The 27944-nt window shown below is 39.4% G+C and overlaps 1 protein-coding gene across 3 annotated transcripts in view; it reads right to left on the reverse strand.

The window, feature by feature from the left end:
* Positions 1 to 219: 219 nt before the first annotated feature.
* RB1CC1 (RB1 inducible coiled-coil 1) overlaps positions 220 to 27944 on the reverse strand; it is a 93293-nt gene continuing 65568 nt past the window's right edge. The window contains exons 16-24 of one of the 3 annotated variants that reach the window (XM_047073922.1): positions 20445 to 20610; positions 17614 to 17722; positions 17272 to 17512; positions 10630 to 10684; positions 9475 to 9522; positions 7118 to 7176; positions 4851 to 4978; positions 2412 to 2482; positions 220 to 1616 (exon numbers count right to left, since the gene is read on the reverse strand). In XM_047073922.1, coding sequence (XP_046929878.1) covers positions 1539 to 1616; positions 2412 to 2482; positions 4851 to 4978; positions 7118 to 7176; positions 9475 to 9522; positions 10630 to 10684; positions 17272 to 17512; positions 17614 to 17722; positions 20445 to 20610 — 955 coding nt within the window. In that variant the 3' untranslated portion in view covers positions 220 to 1538. Of the gene's footprint in view, positions 1617 to 2411; positions 2483 to 4841; positions 4979 to 7117; positions 7177 to 9474; positions 9523 to 10629; positions 10685 to 17271; positions 17513 to 17613; positions 17723 to 20444; positions 20611 to 27944 lie in introns of all 3 variants that reach the window. The other 2 variants (XM_047073921.1, XM_047073923.1) reach the window with 2 other exon arrangements.

Consider the following 27944-nt stretch of genomic DNA (forward strand, 5'->3'; position numbering starts at 1 on the left):
GATGGCTTCCACGTCGTGTGTCAGGCCACGGCGGTTCCACAGCACAACGACCACAGATTTCTGTGTGTGAGAGGCACCCAGTCAGTCAAAATGGTCCACCTGGCAGATGCATTCAGACCCAACCAAATCTGCTTAACAAAACCGCTCTGGAGATACGGCAGTTTATCGCTTTGGTATTCTTTGCCCTGAGAGGTCATGGAAGGACTGAATAGAAACATGTGAAATCATTTGTTCATTTATTCATTAATATGTTGTCAAATTCAGTTTTCTATACACTATGGTGTTTATTCCATTTTCTGTACTATTAGATATACATATTTAAAAAAATATTTAACTTATTTTTAAGAAGAAATTAAATATTTTCTGAAAAAGAATCATTTTATTATCGTTCTCTAGCAACAAACCTGAAACAAGCCTCATCCAACTCAACTAACTCATTTAAATACCTTTGCTCCGTAGCAGTTTGTCTAAATATCGAGTTTACACAATTCTATTCTACAGAACACTGTTTTACCCTGTTACATAGTATATAGTTAAAGAACATTTTTGTAATAAACATGTTTCTCTTCCGATATGATACAGAACAAGTTTTTCACACTTCCCAGCAATCACTCGAATATATTAAAAATGCATCCTTCTTTAAAAGGCACACACATTTACAGGTTCAAATCTTTATTGTTTTAAAATTCTACATGTCTTTTACAATACAATATTTTGTTATTTAAATGACCTCTAAATGGTTAATGTACAATGAATATGCTTTTTCTGAACTCAAACCATGGATTACGATTTCATCAACAGGATTATTTCCAACCCAAATCAAAAGAGGTTGGGAAGGTTTTGAGTGCCGCGTTTGAAACGGTCAAGAGCACACACGCTTCCCCATAGAACCCAGGTGGCCGCTGTTCAAAGTGCTTTTGAAGACTGCTGATTACGGCTGGCCTTAACATCAGTCGATCAAATGACAAGTTTTTATTTTGAAACGTCAAAGGGCATTTAAAAAAATAAATGAAACAATTTGCTTTAGTAATCTACAGACGCAAACTCAAAGTTATGATTATCTGCATGCAGTAACACTCCTCTTTAAATAGTTCTGAAGAATTTATACATTTTATAAAGAATGTGTTTCAGAGTGCAAGTTTTCTGATATTGATTTCACAAAAGGACAAATGCTGGTAATAAGAGCTAACATTTACTATCTAAGTCCAAGCTAATGTATATGTAACAGGCAATTAATATGGCTCACCGTAAGCCACAATGCAGGGTATGCCCTTTGAGAAAATGAACTACTTTGGTCCGCATTTCTAGTTATTTGGGTAAAAAAACCAAAAACAAAACCATTTTAAGTCGGCCAAGGCTTTTGATGAATTTATTGTTCCTAAAACGTAGCCAGTTAAAAAGGAAGTGATATACACCAGTGAAGTGTATTGTCACGGCGACCTCCGTATAAAAAGACGGCCTGCTGTTTTTGGAGTGATGAGTAAGCACTGTAGGACAGATCAGGAAGGTGTCACAGGACGTTTGATTTCTTCCTTAAGTTATACTTTCTTATTCCATGACACAGCTTTCACTCTGTAAAACTTTGTCCCCAGAGGAACCTTGAATCGGTTTTGTGCCTAAGAAGAAAAGAAGAGGAATGACTTCAATGGTTAAAACCAAACTACACAGTACTGTCCGATCGTACTACTCAGTGCGAGAGTACTGGGGGCTGGGGAGCACGGGCGAGCAGAAGTCTTTACCAAAGTGCCCAAGACCCGCCCCTCCCCAGGCTGAAAGTACACGGAACCACTAACATTGATGGAAGAAAGAGCTGGTAATCGTTGCTCAACAATGCGGTACAAACGGAGCCACAGGTCACGATTTCGTACCGAAGTAATGTCAGTACACAGTTTAAGTTCCATCAGTGCTTTGGAGCAGAGAGGCCCCAAACCGTTCGGTAGATTCCACCGACTCTACGGTGTCGACACTGCTGACACTACAGTCAGGTACGTGTTCAGCCATCAGATAGTTCACATTATCTTCCTTCCCGAGGGATAGCATATGAAAATAAGAAAACAACTCTGCCTACAAACAGATGCACTCAATCATCAGTTATGCTACGTGTTCTTTCTTCGCACACGAAAACACTAATAACTGGATAGTCACAGAAGAGCGTGGTAGTTTTCATGTACAGGCTGATGAGTTGTTAGTAATCATCTATCCATGTCTACTCTCTAAAGAGAAGTAACAAATCCTTGTAAAACTCCTGGTTCGTACTCACACTCCTTAAACTCAAGGCCTAACTAGGCCTAACTCGATCAAGTGAGCTAAAACCCAACCACTGCCCTATTAACAATTTCTGTGTAAAGGAGTATGTGAATCTGAATCTTCCTTATGATCCCTAGGTTTATATTATCTGATGTAGTTTTTACCTTTTTGGCTTGACAGTATTCCTTTTCCATTACTTTTCCAAGTACCCAGGGTCTTCGAGATGCACCTGAAGCTAGTGAATGAAAGTGTGAGTTTCTTTTTAAAAGTAGTTATAATTACTCACGAAAACATTAACTGCCAGAATCAAAACAGACGAATAAAGTTCTCAGAAGTGAAAAAAGGTGTAAGACTCTTAAAACTGAAATCCCTAAAAAACAAAATGTTTTCTGAGACAGAAATGGAATCATTTTACTTTTCAGCCATTGATTTTAACTTTCCTCACTAAATATAGATGGTAAAGCAAATCACAGAACTAATAAAAGTTCAAGAACTACAAATAATCTAAGTACAAATCATGAACAAATAAATCTAGGAATTCTAAATTAGCTCAACAGTGCCATCTACCGAAATGCTAATGAAGATGACCATTTCTATTTCTGAAAGCAGACAGTTATTCAGACAAAATTTATCTTCTAGGTTCAAAGCAAAGCACTGCCTCTGTGGGGGGGTGGGGGGGGTGGTGGTGCTTTTAACGTCAGTGCTCAAGGGTAGGAGCCTGTGTCACATCTGTCCCGCACAGCGCCTGGCACGGCAGCGGTAACATGGTTGGTGCACAATAAATAACAAATAAGGGCTAACGGGTTAAGAAGCAAAGCCCGGAAGGGCGGTGCTTGTGTGAAGGGGAGATGGAAAATGCGGGGGGAGACGGAAAACGAGGGAGGAGACAGGATGAAAAGCTAATCCTCAAAGAGCCAAAGTGTGACAAGCTAAGAAAGGGAGAGTACGCATTTCATTTTTAAATTCATTAAAAGAGAAGCTAATAAAAGAGTTGATTTCCAAAGTATTGGGTCAATAAATGATCTGCTTAGGCTAAAGCCTGAGATTCCCAAGAGAAGACAAATCTGATTTTTATTCCCTAAACATAGTTTGGCAGGATATAAATGAAGGATATCATGAATGAACTATCAGAAATGGAAAATGCTCTACAGAGTAATTTAGCACTTCACAGATAATGCGTGATTGCTGAAAAGAATGATCTAAAACTGAATGCTTATGTTTTATGTCTGAGGAGTAATGGGTCCCACTGTCAAGGGCATAAAAACACTCGAGTATTTTGTATTTCTTTAAAAAAGTGGGGGTGGGGTGGGGGTCAGGAGGGTAGAGTTCCTTGGTAAAGTAAGACTGTTAAATTCTTTTCTCCAAGACTTGTGATAGCCCTTCATGTGGTCACATGCACTGTGACCTCTAAGGGTACACAGGAAGTGTTTCCTAGATTTAAACACTAACTCTCCTACTCTTGGGAAAGGCACACTGAAATTTTTAAAGATCCATGATATAACTTAGCCCCTTATAGTTCTGGAAACAAAAACACACACGTTTGTGTATATTTATGCATTTATACATTTAGACATACACATGTAGAATAAAACAAATGGGGCAAAATGTTAACAACAGGTGAATCTGTAAAGGTCTATAGGTCTTTTCTTGTTTTTTTAAACGCTGGTACTTGTGCAACTTTTTGGTAAATTTCAGAATCATTTTCAAATAAAAAAATTTAAAGAAATGAAAAAAAACCCAGAAAATCGAAAAAAAATACAACGTTGTTTTCAAGGCACAAAATCAGTACGTTGTAAGCTTATCTTCTCATTTTTCAAGGTTCTGCGAAAACTGTACAAGTCTATGCACATTTCTGTATAACCCATCACCAACAGCCATGATGGAGTGATCATGTGACACTGGCCTAATTCAAGAATTGGTATTTGCCCATGTCGGTAAGTCATTCCACACGGACACATCAATTGTAATGGGCATATATTCCTGTACTTTAATAATCCTATTTAAGTTAAGTATCCCAAGGTATCTATTCTCTTTTAAAGATCAAAGCAATAGACAATAGACACTGTAATTTAGTATATTTTAACAAAGTTTTTTTAAAAAAGCCAAAAAAACCAGTAAGTATTGAAAAGTTTAATGAAAGAAAAAAAAAAAGGAAGAACGTGAGATGGTAAGTAGGCTAGAAAAGGCATTTTACAACTGGAGAACTTTTTTTCTAAACCTGGTCTTTACTGCCTTTATAGACAAATGAGTGTGTACTAAGCTAAGATAGGCTGCATGTGTATGAGAATTTTGACAATATAATTCTGCCTCTGCTAGGGTATATCTGATCCAATCTCATTAAATCCACTCTATTTTCGAACTGTCAGTAGAATCCTGGAAAATAATCTGGATAATGCAGATTTTATACAACAGCAACAACAACAAAAACAAAACGAAAAAACGAAACAAAACAAAAACAAAACAAAAACAAAAACGTATGAAGCAGAGTTCCGTCTGAGTGATGTAATTCTGTTATGGTTACACAGGAGGGGAAAACCTCTGACATACTGCGTGCGCTCCAGCTTCGCTACTGTGGTTCCGGATGTGACACTTACCACCCTCACCTGGTTTCAGATCCAGGGCAGGCAGAGACTCCGAATGCAGGAAATACAAGGTTGGACTAACGGTAAATAACACGTAATTGTCATGGCGCTCGTCCAGAATGATGAGCACCAAATCTCCCACCTGAAAACTGAAGAAAGGAATGTAATTTATTGCCCTGAAGAGTCACTGCCGCACTCTTCCGAAAACTTCAAGCATATATTCTGCAGTGTTCAGCCCTATATTCAAGTATCAAACACTACCTATTATTTAGAAAAACAAAACAAAACAAATGCTTGGATGAGGGGGGAGACCCCCCCCCCCCCCAGTCATCTAGTCACAGGAAGAAGATGTTCGTCCTTTATCTGCCACTCACACTACGTGCTACCTGCTATTTCTGTCTCTGGGTATAGTGCTGTTCTGTTTGAAAGAAAGCCCAGCAGTGTTCAGTTCATGTACTTAATCAGGCTTAAACAAGTCGGTGGAAATGACTGCTTTAGGGTGAGGCCTGAAACACGGAGCGAGGAAAGAAGGAAGTGGGTGTAGCTGCCCATAGGCTCTAAGTGATGCTCTCTTCAGAATCAGTTTTCAAAATGTTCAAAATATGAACAGGCCTTGAAGGCTAATCTTGCGGCCTCCCTGAATTTCTCTCTCAGTCTAGCAGTGTTTTAGTGGAGGGTTTAGGGTTTTCTTGATGTAGTATCATCTCATCTGCAAATAGCGGAAGTAATACGTCTTCCTTGCAGAGCTGGATGCCTTTCATTTCGTTTTGCTGTCTGACTGCTGTGGCCGGGACTTCCAGTACTATGGTGAACAGAAGCAGTGATTACCGGAGGGGAGGGGGGTGGGGGATGGATTAAGAGTAAGTACACTTATCATGTTGAGCACTGAGTAACTGAGTAACGTACACAGTTGCTGAAATACTATGTTGCACACCCGAAACTAAGGTAACACTGTACGTTAACTATACAGGAATTCGAATTAAAAAACTTAATAAAAAAAAAAAAAAACAAGGAAAGTTAATCTTGGATTTCACACTTGCCACGATCATTTAATTCTGTAGGTCTTGCACCTGATAAATCATCAGAATCACTGGGAAAGCTTTTAAAAGAGAACAGTTTTTTATTCATTAATTGCTTATCCCACAAACCCTCGATGCCCGCCTCACAGGACGTGGCAGGCCCTGTTTTGGCTAAACACCAGAACATCTGTAAAAAGGCAGATAGGGCCTCTCCCTGGCAGTTTTTTCTTTTTCATAAAGCTCATCCCATTCTAATCTTTGAAAGGCCCAACCCTGGATCTGACTTGACATACAGCTGATACATAAAAGCAGATACCATTTAGCCCTTTCAAATCACTGAGAAAAGAATCTTCATTCTAATGAGGGTCAGTAACCACAGACGTCTGACAACCAAAAATGTCATTGGCAGACCTATTACAGACAAAATACACAAAACTAACCAGTGTTTGTGAGCTGTTAACAATGCTTTTCAAAAACCTTATTACAGAGACCCTCCTTTCCAACAGCCCGTGTCAAAACCCAATATATTACTGTGAGGTAATGTGGAACAGGACGGCTGTCTGTGAAATTATTCAACTGATAAATTTAATAGTGTATTATGAATCTGTAGTGTATCAATTACAATGAAGTCTGAAAAACAGAAACCAGAAACACTGCAACTGAAAAAATCTCCTATCTGAAATGACTCTCCGATCTAAAATGAAAAAGACTAAGGTGATCAACAGGATTTAGAAGCGGTGGCACTGGGGGTGCCTGGGGGCCTCAGTCGGTTGAGCGGCCGACTTCGGCTCAGGTCGCGATCTCGCGGTTTGTGAGTTCGAGCCCCGCGTCGGGCTCTGTGCCGACAGCTCGGGGCCTGGAGCCTGGTTCACATTCTGTCTCCTTCTCTCCCTGCCCCTCCCCAACTTGTACTCTGTCTTTGTCTCTCAAAAATAAATAAATGCAAAAAAAAATTTTTTAAAGAGGTGGCATCAGCTGAAAAGTGGAGTCAAAAAGATTTCAGAAGTATTTGTGTACAAATGACAATTAAAGCTGTAATCGGAATGGCTTTGAATGTAATCCTAATGTTTCCAAGAATAATTTAGAAAACCTTTACTTTTAATGGAAAATGTTTTACTACCAATGAGTACAAAACACTCAGCTCAATGCACCTGAAATCTGAAGGATCACAGCCACTGAAATATATTTCCGTTAACAATCCAATACTATCTAAATCAGTGACTCTCTTTCACAGGAAAAACTTTGAGAAAATATAAATAAAATACTTACTCTCTAATAGCTATCTTTTCCGAATGCCTTGAGGATACCGAAGACATGCTCTGAGACATCTAAAAAAATGGACAGTTCATAAAGCTATTTACACAATTAAAGCACCACATATACTTACTAGGTCCTTGCTGCAAAAATTTCTCTCGATGTCACACACATTCAGATCTGTGCCTCAGCTTTTAAGAGTCCAAGCATAAGGTTCATTAATGTAATTCTTTTCCTTCAACAATAATTTTCAGTGGACAAATTCACCTACACTTTTACTTATGTTATTTTCTTAATCAAATTTGGCTGCATAAAGACTACGTATAGAATATTTTATTTGTAATTCCATAGCTAATATTAAAAATACCACAGGGAAAGAGATTAACAATTTTTGGAGAAGGGTTTGCCAATTCTAACACATCAGTTTCAAATCTACTGGTAAAAGAAGAAACCAAAAAACTCTGCAGGAAAATCTTACTCAAAGACTCACTAACTTGGAGAAACAAATAAACACAATGCTACTCTGGCTGAAATGTGGGTCGGAGAACAAAGTTCTCAGAGTCGGTAAAGTCCCTCTCTGACGTCCAAGGCAACTTCTGAGAAGCTTCAGTTTAAAAACCCACAATTCTAAGCAAGTGCTAAATGAGGAAAGGTGTGACTGTCACCCATTTCCTCTCCTGATGATGAACAAAATGGGACGAGACACGCGAGCTGACGCGCTGTTGCCTTAGCCCAGCTGGGACGGCTTGCTCTTGAAACGGGCTTTAATCCATTTCTGACACCATCACATGACACATGGGGCACGTGTCCCCCAGTCTCAGGGCCAGAAAGGATGGTAAAGATGCCTTCACTTCCCAAGCAGAGTGGGTAGCACAAATCAAGGACAGACAAGTGGATTTCTCTTATTAAGTCTAATTCTGATTCTCAGAATTTCTTCCATTGCTCTCTGAACATTATCTGGAATAACGAAGGGTCTCATTAGTGCTTGAAACAAAATGAAAAGAACAATAACAAATAATGAACAGAAAGGCCTAAAAGTACAGCAATTTATTATCAAAATCATCCAAATGGTCTACATACTGCCAGTGAAGGCAAATTTGACCATCCATTTTCTGGACCATATTTTATTTAGATTTTTTTAAAAGCTTAAGTTTTTCATATATTTATTATAAACGAGGTCTTAGATTTAAGAAAACACTGTGAAAACAGTTGTAAATTGACATGAAAGTATACTTAACATTGAGACACCTCTCTGGGTGGGAGTGGGGTCCTCTGGATCTGAAGGGCAAAATTCCTTCTTTCATAAACACTTCCCAAGCATCAACTGTGTACCAGTTACTACTGAAGGTGCTATGAATACAGACAAAACTGACTACAAAACCCTTGCCAAACAGAGCTTATAATCTATTGGAAATACTGCATAAAACAGCATGTTGAATGATGTCTGAGACAGGCAACTCTTCTCAGTCTTTTTGAACAACGGTTCGCTGTACTTACAAAAACAGCAAATAGACTTAAGATTGTCTTGGTGATAAATTAATGATTGACTATAATGACTGTAGACTAATTGACCATATGACTAATGACTACAGAATTTAGATGTAATTTTTGCTGTTCAATAAGGTATAGGAAAGAAAAGCAGATGTTTCCCTACAAGATACTGTTTTTAAAAAGCTCAATTCTAATCAGTATCAAAACTTTTCAAAAGTACTGAACACACGCCTTAAGATTATTCCTATTTCCTCATAACTTACAATTATTAGAACTTACAAAATGAAGTAACTGCCTTATTAAAACAAGTAAGATCAACTGTACAACTGTTCAAGTAATTGGTTAATATGTTTGCAGGTTAGAGTAAAGTCAAGATTAATTCAGAAGATTATACAGGGTATCATGCAAAGTGTCAGGATCAAACATGTTCAGTTTAAAAAAAAAAAGTGAACGGACATAATGTATTAATTACGCACCCTTAAGAGTGAATATGTTAATTTCCAAAAGGCCTATAAAAAGTACTTCTAACTATAAACAGTTACTGACTTAAGAATCCCAACTTGATGTTACAAATACATGTAATTACGGAATCCTAAGTGATCACAGCTTATCAATCACCGGAAACACGGTCTTGAATTTGCTGACTGATATTAACGTGACATTAGTAAGGTAGTCAGCTTTGTCCGTTCTACTGCCACGCAGGGCACCTCTGACCTACGGTCACCTCTCTGAGAATCAAGTCATTAATGACCCACACAGCCCAATGAAACTACTAGAAATAAATTCATCGAACCAAACATGTTGCTGACAGTATTTATAATGAAATATAATGCAAAACATTTTGAACTGTTAACATCTATTGGCCAAGAAAAATAACTTACCAGTCTTTGATTTAACCGCTTGTTTTCTTCTTCTTTCAATTGTAATGTCTGCAGGAGGAAAAAAAAAGGGACCTGTGGTTTATCCCTTGTACCTTCTCTACTTGAAACTTCATAATTGTCAAATTTCCTTCATCTTCACATTAATGTTCTGATCTAGTATGAAAAGTTAGTGAGGATATTCTTTTTTATGGATCCTTTCCAACTGTTTTAATTATTTACAGGCGTAAGAGAGAATTAGAACAATTTTAGGTACATTTACCTAAGCTGAGGGTTCTCAAAGTTTAATATGCATTAGAATTACTTGTGCAACTTGTAAATGTGCAGTAAATAGCTGGGAGCTATTCCCGAAGACTCTGTAGGGGATAGACAGGAGACGGGGGATAGGAACAGGTCTGGCCTAAGAGGATTCTGTAGTTGTAACACACACCCCAGCTGAATTTCACAAAGGTGATCACACAACCCTTTGATAAGAAAGGAATGCATGATAGAACACAAAGTTATAGAATTCTGACTTCGGATTCTTATTGGACGATTAACCCTGAAAAGAGCAAGAGAAAATGTTGAAAATCTTAAAAGCCCAAGGAATGAAAGTGATCTATGAATAAGGATATGTTAACTCTGAATCAAAATTATATATAACCTGATAGTACAATTGAGAGGAAACCCCTCATTGCCATTTTTTTAAAATTTCAATTAATCTCAAAAAAACCCAAACAACAAAACCCCTAACTTGTCTTCATTATTCATACTCTATTTTTGCCCACTTCTAGAAAATACTTACCTTGTTTTTGAAATAAATACATGAGGGTTCCTATTTATAATCTTTTGTTGCATTCTGAACTGTTATTGAATAAAACCATTATTCCCTATATTCATTTTATAAAGACCACCAATCTTCTTCTCGGATATAGACTTCATTTACTGGGAAGAAATGACAAATAACAGACCTGGAATACTATTACCAAATATTTAGCCACTTGAATAAAAAAAAATGACAGGATTTCTCACAACATTAATCGCAAAAGTAACCACTTTTTAAAAGATCTAACTTTATAAACACAACCTGGTATGTTTTCAATATAAACATTTTGTAACAGCGTCCAAAATGAACACGAACACAGTCAACACTGCATTTCAAGAAAGAAATTTACTTACTCGTTCTAACAGCATTATTCTCTGTTTTTCTTCAGATAGCATATGGATATTTTCTCTAAAAGAGAATGATTTATTTTAGTTTAAGTCTTTTAAAATTCTGGACTTTACATTCTTCAATAAGATTTGGAAATTTAACTATTACTACAGAGCACTTTAAAAATTAAAGATTTGGACTACATTTTCTTTTTTTTTTTTAATTTTTTTTTTTTATGTTTGTTTATTTTTGAGAGAGACAGAGTGCAAGCGGGGAAGGGGCAGAGAGTGAGGGAGACAAAGAATCCGAAGCAGACTCCAGGCTCTGAGCTGACAGAATAGAGCCTGATGCAGGGCTCGAACTCATGAACCGTGGGATCATGACCTGAGTTGAAGTCGGATGCTCAACTGACTGAGCCACCCAGGCGCCTCTGGACTACGTTTTCAAAAGCAGCCTTAATGTTTAAATTAGGACACATTTCAATGGTACATGTTCTTTGTACTGGAGGTCTTGAACCCAGATCGACAAACCTTTTGAAATTATAAGCAAAACTTTGTGCATGCGTTTTTCTAGGGGCCATGTCTTTTGAATCTGAAGTTTTGCCCCAGAGAGGAAGAAGCACTCCTCTTCCTACGTGTGGGTTAATGCGTGGTACCAATAAAGTGGTATTTCCTGGGTGGCTTCACCATTAAAACTAGAAACAAAACACAATACATCTATGAGTAAGCTACAGACAGAACTTAAAGTTTTATTCCACAAAAAAATAAACCAGATCTCAATAAAGATTTCAGCGGTACTACTAAGTGGCTAGAAATGTGCTCGTCTCTCTGCCATGTGTAAAACTGCCCATCGCACTAAAACACTCAAAAGTTAGAAAAGAAAAAAATGTCTGATAGGGTATAGGCTTGAACGTTGTATTTTTATTACAATTCTTTATGGAGGCACAATTGGGAAATAAATTATGAGACATTCAAAGTGTAAAATATGATGATGTGATATACATACACATTGTGAAAACGCAAGTTCAATGAGTCAACTAACACCTCCATCACTTTACCTTTTTGGCAAGGCAGGGAGAATGCTGAAATCCTACTCTCTTATCAAATTTCAACTATACAACACAGTGTTATATCACTTACCGTCACCATGTTACATCCCTAGGTCTTGTTCATCTTAGAACTTGTAACTGAAAGACTGCAACCTTTATCCAACCTTGCCCCTCCCAGCCCCAGCTCCTGGCAACCGCTTTTCTACTCTATGAATTTGACTTTTTATTTAAAGATTCTACATCTAAGGGCTACTCTGCGTTATTTGTCTCTCTCTGGCTGGCTTGTTTCATTTGGCATGCTGGCCTCCAGCTTCATCCAGGCTACTGCAAAGGGCAGAATCTCCTTCTTTCTCAGGGCTGAAGAATAATTCGTGAAATATTTTTGTTCGCCATTTTCTTAATCCATTCATCCATCAGGGGACACTTAGGATGTTCCCATGTATTGGCTACTGTGAATACTGCTGCAGTGAACATGGGAGGACAGAGATCTCTTTTGAGATGATGGCTTCATTTCTTTCGCACACATGTGCCCAGAGCTGAGAGACGGCTGGATCATATGGCGGCTCTACTTTTAATTCCTCGAGGAACCACCATATTGTTTTCTATCCTGGCTGTACCAGTTTACATTCCCACGGACAGTTCATGAGAGTTCTCTTTTCTCCACATTCTCACCAGCACTTGTTAACCACTGCCTCTTCAATAACAGACATCCTAAGAGATACGAGGAGACATATCTTGTGGCTTTGGTTTCTATTTCCCTTATGATTGGTGACACTGAGTACCTTTTCATGTAGGTCATCCGTACGTCCTCTTTGGAAAAAGGTCTGTTTTTTGCCCACTTTTTAACTGGGGTTGCTTCTTTGCTGTTGTGTGGGTTCTTTATATATTTCAGGCATTAACAACGTATTAGATGTATAATTTGCAAATATTGTCTTCCACACCGTAAGTTGTCTTTTGATTTTGTTGATGTACGGAACCTTTTTAGTCTGATGTAGTCCTACTTGTTTATTTTTGCTGTCTTTGCTTCCAGTGAAAACCCCCCACACCACTGCCAAGCCAATGTCAAGGAGCTTCTCTCCTATACTTTCTTCTCTGAGTTTTACAGTTTTGGGTCTTATATTTAAGTCTTTAATCCATTTTGAGGTGATTTTTGTGTATGGTGTTAACATAGGGATCCGGTTTCATTCTTTTGCATGTGGCTGTCCAGTTTTCCCAGCACCATTTATTGAAGACACTGTCCTTTCCCTACTGGGCATTCCTAAACTCCCTTGTCAAATTTTAGTTGCCTAATATGCAGGAATTTGTTTCTGGCACGTATGAATTTTGGGATTGCTCCTTTCCATTTCTGCGAGAAGTGTTACTGGAGTTTTGACAGGGATTGCAAAGAATCTTCAGATTGCTTTGGTTAGTAAAGACATTTTCATAATTTTAATTCTTCCAATCCATGAACACAAAATCTCTGTCCACTTATTTGTGTCTTCTTCAATTTCTTTCACCAACATCTTGTAGTTTTCAGTGTACAAATCTTTCACCTCCTTGGTTAAATTTATTACTAAGTATTTTACGCTTTTTGATGCAATTGTAAATGGGACAGTTCCTCAAATCTCTTTGTTAGTTCATTGTTAGCATATAAAAACATTACTGATCTCACGTCCTGCAACTTTCCTGAACTTATAATTAGTTCTAACAGTTTTTGGTAGACTTTTAGGGGTTTCTCCATATTATCATGTCATCTACAAAGAGATAATATCACTTCTTCCTTACCTGTTTGGGTATTTTTTATTTCCTTTTCTTGCCTAATTGCTCTGGCTAGGACTTCCAGCACACTGTGGTGAAAAGCAGTGGCGAGAGTAGGTATCTTTGCTTTGTCCAGATCTTACAGAGAAACTTTCAGCTTTCTGCTGTCGAGTATGATGTTAACTGTGTGTTTCGCATATACAGCCTTTATTATGTTGGGGTACATTCACTCTACACCCACTTTGTGAAGAGTTTTTATCATGAAAGGATTGATGTTGAAAATTCTGTCAAGTGCTTTTTCCTCATCTACTGAAATGATTAAACGATGGCCATTCTTTGTTTTGTTGATGGGGTAGATCACACCAGTTTGCTGAGGTTGAACCACCCTTGTATCCCTGGAATAAATCCCACTTGATTCTGGTGTACATTCCCTTTCGTACATTGCTGAACTTGGTTTATTAAAATATTGCTGAGCATTTCTGCATCTATGTTCATTATGGATACTGCCCTGTATTTTTCTCGTAGCTCCCCTGTCATGCAGGTAACAGGGTAATGCTGGCTTCATATATTGAGTTCCGTAGAGCTCTTTCCTCTTCTATGTTTTAGAAGAGTTTCAGGAAGGTTGGTATTAGTTCTTCTTTAAAAAAAATGTTTGATAGAATTCACCAGTGAAGCCATCTGGTCCCAGACTTTTCTTTGCTGGGAGGTTTTTGCTTACAGATTCAATCTCCTTACTTAACTGGCCTGTTAAGATTTTCTATTTCTTCATGACTCAGTCTTGGACGGTTGTATGTTTCTAGGAGTGTATCCATGTCTTCTAGATTGCCCAATTTGTTGTAAATGATTGTACATAGTAGTTTCTTACAATTCTTTATGTCTGGTATTAGCAGTAATGTAATTCTAATGTAAGTAATTCTAAATTATTCTGTGTAATTCCCCATTCACATTTTAAGCAACTGACTAAAGCAGGAATTGTGTCTTCTAAATGTTAATTCTTTTTTTTGTTTAAATTTTTTTATTTGAGAGAGAGAGAGCACACATGAGCTGGGGGGCAGGGGTAGAGGGAGAGCAAGAAAGAGGGTGTAGAATTCTTAAGCAGGCTCCATCCTCAGCATGGAGCCCCACATGGGATTCGATCCCATGACACTGGGATTACTACCAGAGCCCAAACCAAGAGTTGGGACACTTAACCGACTAAGCCACCAAGGCACCCCTAATGTTAATTGTTGTAGGAAGAGGCTATGCCTAAGACAAGGTCATGAAGATTTAATTTCATTTTAGCTTTTACATTTAACTCTGTGATTCCCCTGTCTTGTAAATAGGAGATCCAATTTCATTCTTTGTTTGTGGATATTCACCTGTCCTGTCCTAGCACCATTTATTGAAAAAGCTACCATTTCTCCATTGAATTGTCCTGGCACCATAATACAAGGATTCAGGTTCAACAGACTATAAATATAACGGCTTATTTCCAGACTCTATTTCAATGGTTTATATATATGTCTACATACATATAACTACACACATATATATCAGCTAGCATCATCCTTATTACTGTAGCTTTGTATTAATTTCTGAAAATAAGGACATGTGTGTTTCCAACTTCATTTTTTTTGAAGACTGTTTTGGTTATTTTGAGTTCGTTGCATTTCCATATGAATTCAGGACCCACTGTCCACTTCTGCAAAAAAGGTGTATTTCAACAACAACCGTGTTGAATCTGCAGATCACAGAGTATTGCTACCTCAACAAAATTAAGTCTTTTTTTTTTTTTTAAGATTTTGTTTTTAAGTAATCTCTACATTCAACGTGGGGCTTGAACTCACAACCCCAAGATCAAGAGTTGCATGCTCTACTGAGTAAGCCAGCCAGGCATCCCAAGATTAAGTCTTCCAATCAATGAACATGGGATGTCTTTTTAGGTCTTCAAGTTCATTCAATAATATTTTGTAACCTTCAGTGTACATGTCTCGAACAACTTCTGTTAAATTGATTCTTAAGTACTTAAATTTGTAGTGAAATTCTGGGGACTGTCAATATACAAGATCATATTATATATACAAATAGAGATAGTTTTATTTCTTCCTTTCTAATCTGGATGCCTTTAATTTCTTTTTCTTGCCTAAGTGCCCTTTATAGAACCTCAGGTGCAATGCTGAATACAAGTAGCCAAAGTGGACCATCTTCTTGGTCTTGATTTTTTAGGGGAAAGCATTCAGTGTTTCACCACTGAATATGATCTTCTCGTGGGTTTTCTTTTTTTTTTTTAATAGTTTAAAAACTTTTTATTTTTGAGAGAGTGCATGCACATGTGCATGTGAGGGGGGGGGGGGAGAGAGAGAGAGAGAGAGAGAGAGAGAGAGAGAATGAATATGAATATGAATGACTGAATCCCAAGCAGGTGCCACACTATCAGTGCAGAGCCCAATATAGGGCTCATACTCACAAACCGTGATATCATGACCTGAGCCGAAACCAAGAGTCAGAAGATGCTTACCTGACTGAGCCCCCCAGGCACCTTGATGTTTAATTTACTTATCGCATTCCTGAAATACTCCAATGAGTCATGACGATCATCTTTGACTCCATTCCATCTGAAATGTTAAAACTGTCCTTGGGATTTTTTACACCTGTATCTTATTCTCTGTAATTTTTAAATCCATACGTGTGGTTATGGTTCTATTCATTCCACGTATTTGTACCTTCTTTTTACTTGATATTTTATTTATCAGTTTACATACTTTTATTAATTTCATTTTCTCATACATGTACTTGAGATTACATAATTGTCCCAGTGTTACCACCTTGATTATAGCTCTAATTTTGATACTTTTGTTTAGACTTAAATAACTCAATTTCCATTTTCTTATCAATACCTACTTTGTATATATAGGTATTCAAATTAGCAAATGGATAAACTACTTTCGTTACTAATTTTCAACTGCTTATGCTTAGTGGCTGTAATTACTTCAGTATTTAGAACTCTGAGACTTGTTTTGTGATCTGGTATGTAGTGAATTTCCTTAACGGTTTGTTTGTTTGTTTGTTTATTTATTTATTTATTTATTTATTTATTTATTTATTTATTTATTTATTATTTTTACTTCATTGTGTCACGAGAGGAAAAAGGCCTCCCATAACTGTGGCTCTACAAAGTTCTCGTTCTAGATTTAATCCACTTTCTATTCATACACAATTGATCAAAGTTACATTTTTAAGCAACTACAAGTTACCAACCAACTGCTTAAGGTAAAACCGCGCCCTGTCTAAATCTGAAACTTCTTCTGTAACTTATAAAACCCTTTTGCTTTCAATGATATACACACTTTTCCCCTTACTATTTTTCTTCAGGTGCTTCTCATATGTAGAATTCAGTTGGATACTTTTTTTTCTTGAGAGGTTTTGCTGCGATCGGCCGGTTAACTGTTCCCATGTCTGGACTTCCTTCTGTCGCTTACGCCTTCTAATTACGATAGTCCCTTTAGGAACTCCTCTGCCTTCCCCCGCCCAACACACACTCACCAAAATCAATACATCCGTTACTACGGTAACGCCCCTTCCTCCTAGGTAGTGGACCTCAGAGTTTAAACACTTCCTGCGAACAAGAACTGCTTCACACTCCTGCAGGGAGCCTTCAGCGGGCAGCCCACGACAAGTCTGGGGCACACGTAAACTATGAAAAGAGGCCAAAGCGACTCACATACACACACAGTCGGCGACACTAAAGTATTGCTCGGATTTGCGGCTCAAAGATCTAAAAGGCACAACTTTCAGGCACAGCAGCGCCACACGTATTTCCTGTCCTCGGCTCTTGGCTCACGGAAGTGCACCGGTGCTTGGAGAGCCTGTCCTACTTGGGGCAGCTGAAGCCGGACGGACTTACTGTACAGACATCGTGCTGGTCTCCATCGCCGAGTCGGCTTTGCCTTCGTCTTGCGTTTCCGGGCCTGACCTCTCTGGCTCGCCTGGCAGTTCCGGTGCGCATGCTCCGTAAAGTTCCGGGGCCGCGGCGACGTAGGGCGAGGGAACAAAACTGCCGCCGCGCAGCTTGCTGACTTCTTCCTCCAGTTTTTTCTTTTCCTCAAGCAATCGAGCTCGATCTTCAGACAGCGACTCTATCAGATCTGGAGGCCCCCCCCCAAGGTGAAATCACACATTATAAACATTTCATGTGACTGTTTTAATCTTAAAAGGCGTTGAAAATACATGACAAAACGTCACTTACCTTTATCTCGCTCTTGCTGTTGCATTGTACTTTTCAGCTTATCATTAAGATCGTTGATTATGTTTTCTTTTCTCATTTTCTCTCTTGTTAAAACAGTGTTAAAGTTGGTCTGGAACAAGAGAATGACAACTACTTAAATTATCTGCACGTACACAGCAGCCAGGGCTGAATAAACTAGCCAATATTTTTGCGTGGTGCATCTCTATGTGGAGAAGATACAGTGCAGCTCACAAATGATGTATGTTTGGTTTGTTTGTTTAAGGGTGTTTGTTTAAGGGGCAGAAAGGGACGGAGACAGAGAATCCCAAGCGGGCTCTGCACTGTCAGCTGATGTGGGGCTCGAACCACAAATCCGTGAGATCGTGACGTGAGCCGAAACCAAGAATCAGATGCTTAACCGAACTGAGCCACCCAGGCGCCCCACAAATGATGTTTATTTTTAAATAAGAATGCTATACTGTCGTAAATACAGTGTCACTGCACTGTCCTGGTTCCACATTAAGATACGTTCCAATTTAATACCTTTAAAATGAATTCTATTTTCTCATTACAGACTGTCTACCTATTTATCGTCAGAGGAAATTTAGCATGAAGAGATGATTTTAAATTTGGGGGGGAAAGAAAGAAAATGAGGCAACGAGTGTTGTTATACACTCCCTTTTTCTTCTTTAATGATCTTCCTGCTTCTGGAATCTTCCTTTTGTTTTTAGCTAAATCTTGACTACCACAGTAATGTTTCACAGAGATGACATCATCCCATCTCTTTATCTGGACATCTGGCTTATAATAACTAGACTTGTTCTTCCTCGACTTTTATAAAAACTTTCCGGGGCGCCTGAGTGATTCAGTCAGTTAAGTGTCTGACTCTTGATTTCAGCTCAGGTCATGATCTCACAGTCATGAGATCGAGCCCCACATCAGGCTCCAAGCTGGGCAAGAAGCCTGCTTAAGACTCTTTCTCTCTTTGCCCCTCTCCCAGGCACACACACACCTGCTCTCTTTCAAAAAAAAAAAAAACAATTAGAAAAAAACCAAACCCCTTCCTACTATGAAGCCCATGTACTGAAGTGCCTGCACAGATCGCGAAAGTCCCTGTGGCAATTCTCACTGTAGTTTCTTTTATAAAGATGACCAAATGGTCGACAATTTCATTTGCAAAATCTCCATTAAGATCTTCTTTAAACTTAAGAGCCACAGGGGCGCCCTGGTGGCTCAGTCGGTTGAGCGTCCGACTTCGGCTCAGGTCATGATCTCACGGCTTGTGAGTTTGAGCCCCGCATCGGGCTCTGTGCTGACAGCTCGGAGCCTGGAGCCTGCTTTAGATTCTGTGTCTTCCTCTCTCTCTCTGCCTCCCCCACTCACACTCTGTCTCTCTCTGTCTCTCAAAAATAAACATTAAAAACTTAAGAGCCATTGATGGACGGCAAAGGCTTCTTCCCATCTGCCCAGCATTCCAAAATTAAGAGTCAGGATCCTTCAACTAATGCATACTGCCAATAACGCTAAAAACGGGGAGACAGTGTAAGGATATGGCATTTTTAGATCAAAATTAGTGAATTCATTAAACACTGAGTTAAGCCAGAAAGCATACATGAAGATGCCTCAAAAGGGACACTTATGATGTCTTTTGTTAAGCCATCTCTCTATGTATTATTTATGTAAAAAGAATCAACAAATATTTATAATAGCACACACATTTCTGTCAGTTAATTCATCCCCTACCTAATTCGGGCAATCTAAAATTATGAGCACACAGAGAAAGACTGCAAGAAAGTGAGAGTTCATGTCGAACGAATCATACAAGGGAATGTACAACCTCAGATTTTTAAAAACAGAGATATCATTAATGATCTCTTCCTTGGTAATTCTTACTTAAAACTGGTTGCTACCTCGCGAACACTTAAAATTCATTGGCTTCCATAAAGCCGCACTCTTTCTTTTTCTAGTTACTCTCCTTCCTTCTTTTCAGGCTCTCCTTTCTTTCCCCAGGCCTTAAAACTTAAAATGTAAAGTGCCTACAGGTTCTGAACTACTGGACCTTCTTGAATTCTAAAAAGACACGAAGGTAGTCATACCATCTCAGAAAAGGGAAAAGACCCACATATATCGAACGAATGTGGGTACCAACTATATACCATGTGTCACCGTTTCAGAAACGCATCCCTCGGGGTAAGAAAACCAGGTCACTCTTCTCGCCGGCCCCGAGCTGTCACTGCAGACGCCCCCTCCCCCCCCCCCCCCCCCCCCCCCCGGTGCCCGTGTCTGGCAGTTCTCCTCTCTTCCTCCCTGCCCCAGCGGGCGATCCCTATTAAGTACAAATCAAACTGTGGTCCCTTGATTTCCTCTCCAATTGCTCGTCGTCATCCAGGCCTGCGGTGAAGTACAAGCTCCTTCACCAGGCCCCCTACTTCTTAGCGGTCTGGCCCCTGCGTCCTTCACGAGCTTTACACTCTCGGTAGTCATCAATACTAACAAGTGAATCGTCAAAGTTCAACAGCCCGCCATTATCTACCACCGGCCTGTCATGTGGATAAGAATGAGGGAAGTGTAAGAAGTCTGTACTGATTAGCATGTAATTTAGAATAATAAAATTTTAGAGCTCAGGGGGAAAATTCAATCATTATATATGAAGTCGTATAAGCACTTAAAACTAATCGGAATTGAAAATGCTTTTATCATGAGGATATTTAATAAATATTATCAAGGTCAAAGCTGGAAAAATCACATCTAAGACATGAGGCACCCTCAGCTGCACAAAAAAATTATATTCGTTAATTTATATTTAGCTTCTTTAGACCTAAAGTAAATGTAATGAGGGTTGGGGAACATACCTGTTGTTCAGCAATCAGAGATGTTCGAACATTCTGCATTTCTTCATTCTTTCTTTTTTCTTGCTCTTCAAGTTGTTCTAGAAACTTTGCTTTTTCTTCCTGAAGCTTTTCTTGAAGTTCAGCGACTAGGCTTGAAGAATCTTCTCTGGTAGATTCAGTGGCAAGACTTGAAAATTAAATAAAGTATTAAACTTTTTCCCCAAAATAACACATAATCATGAATATATCAAATGCCACAATTCGCTGACATCAGAAAGGCTACGTATCTTCCTTAAACCTAACAATAATTAGGAGATATTTCTGGGTAACCCTCCACCCTTTTTATCTACCAACTGGAAGCAAGTAAGAGGGGAAAGGGCCAGATACTGACACCAACATGGCTGAACGACTATGATAATCATATGTGATAAATTCAGGATAACCTGCTTCTACCAGTAAGTGGGAATGTTCTCAATATAAAAATCAATATGCCTCTCAACTCAGTTTCAAATTTCAGTTCTGCTATTCCTACAACTGTAATGTACATGACACAGAGATAAAAAAAGAAAAAAAAGAGAAAGAAAAAAGAAACCCATACGTGAAGATCACGTACGTTGAAAAGACCTTAAATTTTTAAAACAGGTTTTGGTTCATTTTGTTAGCTAATGAATAAATAACACAAAACTAAAGGCGAGCTTAAATGTTCACAGTAAATCCACGTATTCATAATTCATACTCATTTCCCTCGAAATTAGCTAACCCCTGACGGGTTGCTGACAAAGCACCCGAGAGAAGAGAAGAGGAAAGGCAAAGAGAAAAAGCACAAACACAAGTTAGTAAGCACTGTAACTTCTGATACAGAAGTGAATTTTGTCTGTCTTCAACCTAATAATCTTGTACATCAAAAAACTTTGCCCATGAAGTAGGTAATTAATCCCACCAAAGGAGTTACAAATAGGTTAAACCACAAGAAAAAGGGTGCCATCTTAGCAAATATTCCCACACTATTTTAGTGACCAAATCAACTCATTGCTTTAAATGTACATTTACACAATTTCAAATGACACTTTAATGTTTCTGGAATGAGAAGGCATTTTACAACCAATGTGGATATTGAAATTGTTTGCTCTCATTCCTGATGTAATTTCATAATCTATAAAATTATTATACAATTAATACTACAGCAATTGATAATCAGACAAAAACTGTTCACTGTGATTCTTTTAGTCATACTTCCAAATTTACTGATAAAATCTAGTAATTCATATGAACTTGGTCCCCATTTTCTCCTAAGAGATGGTTTTAAATGAGCAAACATGAAGTATGAAGTTAGAGGCATAATATTTCTAACAAAGTCTGACACTTCTTAGTTTACAGAAAGGCTTCAACTGGGGAATCAACTGGGGAAACACTTAATCCGTAATATAGTAAAAAGGGATAAGGTAAAAGATTTGTTTTCAAAGTTTTCCTTTAGGGCTAGACGACAAAGGGGTACGGAAGGTAAAAACTGTAGCACAGAAAGAAACCTGACAGGCTATGTAAAACAAAGGATTACGGAGAAAACAGAATATAAATGTGGACTCAACATACCAAGTGTTAAGGATTAAAATTAGGTATACGCAGAGTTTACATATTAGCTTGTCTTCAACAGTGCTTGTCTAATAAAATGTCGTTTTATTTTTTTAATTTTTTTTTTTTTTTTTTTTTGAGAGAGAGAAAAAGAGCACGAGCTGGGGAGGGGCAGAGAGAGAGGCAGACACAGAATCCAAAGCAGCTCCAGGCTCTGAGCCGTCAGCACAGAGCCCCACGGGGGGATCGAACTCATGAAATTCGAGATCATGACCTGAGCTGAAGTTGGACACCCAACGGCCCCAAACATTGTGGATTTTATTAGAAGTACAATGTAAAGTCATTAAAGAATTTTATCTAGAGACAGAATGATAAAATACAGATTTAGGTTTGTAAAAGACTGCCGTGAGGATATTGGTCAGAACACTGGAACACAGTAACAAAGTATAAAGGAGGGAAGGTTTCAGCATGAGAAAGGATTCTGGAAGCGTGCGACTCTCTCCAGAGCCGAGCTCTGGCTCCCACGGGCTCCTGGGGAGGAGGGAGGAGGGAGCCGGCCCGGAGAGCACAGCCGCGGTGCAGGGATCCCCAGGGCGCGCCGGGAGAGAACGTTCCCCTTCCCGAAGTACTTCCGGAAGACGGTGTATTGCCTCCCCAAGGACCAGAGACCCTACAGGTGCCAGCGAAAGGCTTTCCATTGGCGGGGGACAGAGGTGCACCCAGAGGGCATATAGCTTTACTGCTGCCTTTGGAGGTGCTACACCACGGATTCTGTGCACTGCGCAGGCAGTGGGACTGTTTTTCTGCGACGAAGGGCATCAGACACAGCGTGGAGAGGCTCTACTCTGGAGGATGGGGGGCGGGGCAGTGTGGTGTCAGGTCCTTGAAGATTTGAGTCTTGAATCCCAGCTCCCTGCCCTGCTATTCCGTAGGGCTGCCTCAACAGCAAGGGGTGGGAGATCGCCCTGATTGGGACGACAGACTGTGGCGGTGCCGTTTCCCCCCCAACGACAACACTGCAGGACTTCAGAGAGCAGCCCGGTGGCCCATAATGGAGGACGGGCCACTTACACCAAACCCTGACCCCCTGTGCCTGGCAGCCGCGTGTTTACTTGGGCACAGGGCCTCTCCTGCAGAAGACCAGCACAGAGAGCACTCCGCAGGCACAAAGTGTTCGGAAAATCCAGTGCTTTGAAACAACACCTGCAGTTCTGGGGGAAACAGGACCAGGCTTACTGGGTTGTGTTTTGTTTTGTTTCTTCTTTTGTTCTTTTGGAATCAGGCTCATAGTTTTTTGTTTGTTGGCTTACTTTTTTTTTCATTTTTTTTCCAGGCTTATTTTAACAAACAAATCAAAGCATACCTATTTAAAAGTCTAAACCCGCCCCAGGACAAGCGAGGAGGAGCTCTGCACAGGACTGACCAGTGGGAATGAACAGCCAAAACTCAACAGCAGAGTGCACACGGCATACGCCAGAAACTCTTCCTGAAGTGCCAGGCTGGGGACAGTGCATTCCCCCTTTTTAATACGGCATTACTCTCAGGTGCAGAAAACATGACAAGCTTTCGAAACACACAAAAGACAGACATGCAGCCCAAATGACAAGATGGAGGAATTCTCCCTAAAAGAAAGGTCAAGAAGAAATCAAAACCAGAGACGTGCTCATAACAGATATAAGCGATATATCTGAACAAGAATTTAAAATAGCAGTCATAAGACTACCAGCTGGGCTTGAGTATAGAAGTATAGAAGACACCCAAGAAAACCTTGCTGCAGAGATCAAAGACCTAACTAGTCAGGCTGAAATAAAAAAATGCTATCACTGAGATACAAAACTGACTGGATAGTCACAATGAGGACTGAAGAAGCAGAGGAAAGAATAGGTCACACAGAAGATCAAATCATGGGAAATAATGAAGAAAAAAACCTACTAGATCATGAGGGGAGATTCAGAGAACTGAGTGACTCCATAAAACAAAGATTATCTGTATCATAGGAGTCCCAGAAGAAGAGTGGGAAAAAGGGGCAGAAGGTTTATTTGAACAAAGTTTTAGCTGAAAATTCCCTAACGTGGGGAAGGAAATAGGCATTCAAGTCGAAGAGGCACAGAGAACTCCCCTCAAAATCAACAAACACAGGTCACCACCATGACATATTGTAGTGAAATGTGCAAGATACAAAAATAAAGAAAGATTTCTGAACAAAAGGCCCTTCACTTACAAGGGTAGATACATGAGGTTAGCAGCAGACCTGTCCAGTGAAACTTGGCAGGTCAGAAGGGAGCGTCAGGAAATTGTCAACGTGCTGAATGCAGAAAACATGCAGCCAAGAATTCTTTAGCCAGCAAGGCTGTCATTCAGAATAGAGGGAGAGTTAAAGAATTTCCCAGACAAAAACTGAAGGAGTACATGACCACTAAACCAGCCCTGCAAGAAATTTTAAGGGGGACTCCTTGAGAGGAGAAAAAAATAGAACAAAACAAAAAGACCAAAAGTAACAAGGACTAGACAGGACCAGAGAACATCACCAGAAATATCAACTCTACAGGTAACACAATGGCACTAAATTCACAGCTTTCAATAATCACTCTGAATGCAAATGAACTAAATGCTCTAATCAAAAGACACAGGGTATCAGAATGGATTAAAAAAAACCCAAGATCCAACTACATGCTGCCGACAAGAGACTCATTTTAGACCTAAAGATATCTGCAGATTCAAAGTGAGGGGGTGGAGAACCATCTATCATGCTAACAGATGTCAAAAGAAAGTCTGAGTAGCTATACTCCTATCAAACACACTATATTTTAATGTTTATTTATTTTTGACAGAGAGAGAGACAGAGCATGAACGGGGGAGGGGCAGAGAGAGAGGGAGACACAGAATCGGAAACAGGCTCCAGGCTCTGAGCTGTCAGCACAGAGCTCGATGCGGGGCTCGAACTCACAGACTGTGAGATCATGACCTGAGCTGAAGTCGGACGCTCAACCGACTGAGCCACCCAGGAGCCCCAAACACACTATATTTTAAAACAGAGCCAGCAACAAGCGATGAAGAAGGGCATTATATCATAATTAAGGGGTTTGTCCATCAGGAAGATCTAACTGTAAATATTTACGCTCCCAGCTTGAAAGCACCCAAATACATAAATCAGTTAATAACAAACATAAAGTCAATGGTAATAATACAACAATAGTAGGGGACGTTAACAATCCACTTACAGCAACTGACAGATCATTTAGGTAGAATGTCAAGAAAGAAACAGTGGCTTTGAATGACACACTGGGCTGGATGGACTTAACAGATATATTCAGAACATTTCATCCTTTTTTTTTAAAGTTTATTTATTTATTTTGAGAGAGAGAGAGAGAACACATGCAAGTGGGAGAGGGGAAGAGAGACAGAAGGAGAGAGAATCCCAAGCAGGCTCCGCACTGCCAGCATGGGGCCTGAGGCGGGGCTTGAACTCACGAACCACGAGATCATGACCTGAGCTGAAGTTAGACCCTTAACTGACAGAGCCACCCAGGTGCCCCTCAGAACATTTCATCCTAAAGCAGCAAAATACACATTCTTCTTGAGTGCACATGGAACATTCTCCCGAACAGATCACATACTGGGTCACAAATCAGCCCGTGACAGGTACAAAAAATTGAGATCATACCATACATATTTTCAGACCATAACATGATGAAACTTGAGGTCAACCACAAGAAAAAGTTTGGAAAGCCCTCAAATACATGGAGGTTAAAGAACATCCTACTAAAGAATGAATGGGTTAACCAGGAAATTAAAGAAGAAATAAAAAAGACATAGAAGCAAACGAATATGAAAACACAACAGTCCAAACCCTTTGGGATACAGCTAAAGCAGTCATAAGGTGAAAGTGTATTGCAATTCAGGCCTAGCTCATGAAGCAGGAAAGGTCCCAAATATACAAATTAACCAAAGGAGCTAGAAAAGGAATAGCAAACAAAGCCTAAAGCCAGCAGAAGGGAAATAAAGATTAGAGCAGAAATAAAGGCTACAGGAACAAACAAAAAAACCAGTAGAACAGATCAACAAAACTAAGACCTGGTTCTCTGATGAAATCCTAGCAAGACCTACCAAAAAAGAGAATGACCCAAACAGATAAAATCACAAGTGAAAGAGGAGAGATCACAAACACCACAGAAATACCAATAATTATAAGAGAATACTACGGAAAATTATATGCCAACAAACTGGACAACCCGGAAGAAATGGACACATTCCTAAGCACTCACACATTTCCAAAACTCAAACAGGAAGAAACGGAAAATTTGAACAGACCCATAACCAGCGAAGAAATTGAATCAGTCATCAAAAATCTCCCAACAAACAAGAGTCCTAGGCCAGATGGCTTCCCAGAGGAATTCTACCAGACATTTAAAGAAGAGTTATTACTTATTCTCAAACTCTTCCAAAAAAGCTTCCAAACTCATTCTATGAAGCCAGCATTGCCTTGATTTCAAAACCAGACAAAAACCCCACTAACAAGCAGAATTACAGGCCAATATTCGTGATGAACCTGGATGCAAAAATTCTCAACAAGATAGCAGAAATTGAATTCAACAGCAAATTAAAAGAATTATTCACCATGATCAAGTGGGATTCATTTCTGAGCCACAGGTCTGGTTCAATATTCGCAACTCAATGTGATATACCACATTAGTAGAAGAAAGGATAAGAGCCATATGATCCCACCAACAGATGAAGAGCACTGGACAAAATACAGTATCCATTCTTGATAGAAACCTCAACAAAGCAGGAACAGAAGGAATACACCTCAACATCATAAAGGCCATATATCAAAGACCCACAGCTAATAACCATCCTCAGTGGGGAAAAACTGAGAGCTATCCCCCTACGGTCAGAAACAAGGCAAAGATGCCCACTCTCACCATTACTATTTAACACAGGATGGGATTCTTAGCCACAGCAATCAGACCTCAAGAAGAAATAAAGGGGGGGCGCCTGGGTGGCGCAGTCGGTTAAGCGTCCGACTTCAGCCAGGTCACGATCTCACGGTCCGTGAGTTCGAGCCCCGCGTCGGGCTCTGGGCTGATGGCTCGGAGCCTGGAGCCTGTTTCCGATTCTGTGTCTCCCTCTCTCTCTCTGCCCCTCCCCCATTCATGCTCTGTCTCTCTCTGTCCCAAAAATAAATAAACGTTGAAAAAAAAAAAAAAAAAAGAAAAGAAGAAATAAAGGGAAGGCAAATCAGCAAGGAGGAAGTCCAACTTCCACTATTTGAAGCTGCATGCTATTCTACGTAGAAAACCTGAAAGGCTCCACCAAACAATTGCTAGAATACATGAACTCAGCGAAGTTGCAGGATACAAAAATCAATGTGCAGAAATCTGTTGCATTTCTATGCACCAATAATAGTAGAAAAAGAAAGAGCAGTAGAAAAAGAAATCAAGGAATCAATCCCATTTACAACTGCACCAAAAACAGTAAGATACCTAGGAATAAACTAAAGAGGTTAAAGATGTGTAGTCTGAAAACTACAGAACACTTATTAATATTGTTAAAATGTGTTACCCAACGCAATCTATACATTTCATGCAATCCCCATCAAAATACCACCAGCATTCTTCACAGAGCTAGATCAAACAATCCTAAAGTTTGTATGAAACCACAAAAGACCCTACATAGCCAAAGCAATCCTGAAAAAGAAAAAAAAACTGGAGGCATCACAATTCTGGATTTCAAGCTACATCACAAAGCTGTAGTCATCAAGACACTATGGTCCTGGCACAAAAACATATGCAAACATATGTCAACACATGCATATGCCAACATATGCAAACACCACACACACACACACACTCTCTCTTTGCACTTCCTGTGTACACAGGTGTATGAGAAAGCCCTTTCCCCTTAAAAATAAGGTACACTATTAATTTTTCCCAGTTACATAGGAAGGAATGC

The sequence above is a fragment of the Lynx rufus genome, unplaced genomic scaffold, assembly GCF_022079265.1.
Source record: "Lynx rufus isolate CCGP_SWC_20201006 ecotype Redwood Valley unplaced genomic scaffold, mLynRuf1.p SCAF_12, whole genome shotgun sequence".
Lineage (NCBI taxonomy): Eukaryota > Metazoa > Chordata > Mammalia > Carnivora > Felidae > Lynx > Lynx rufus.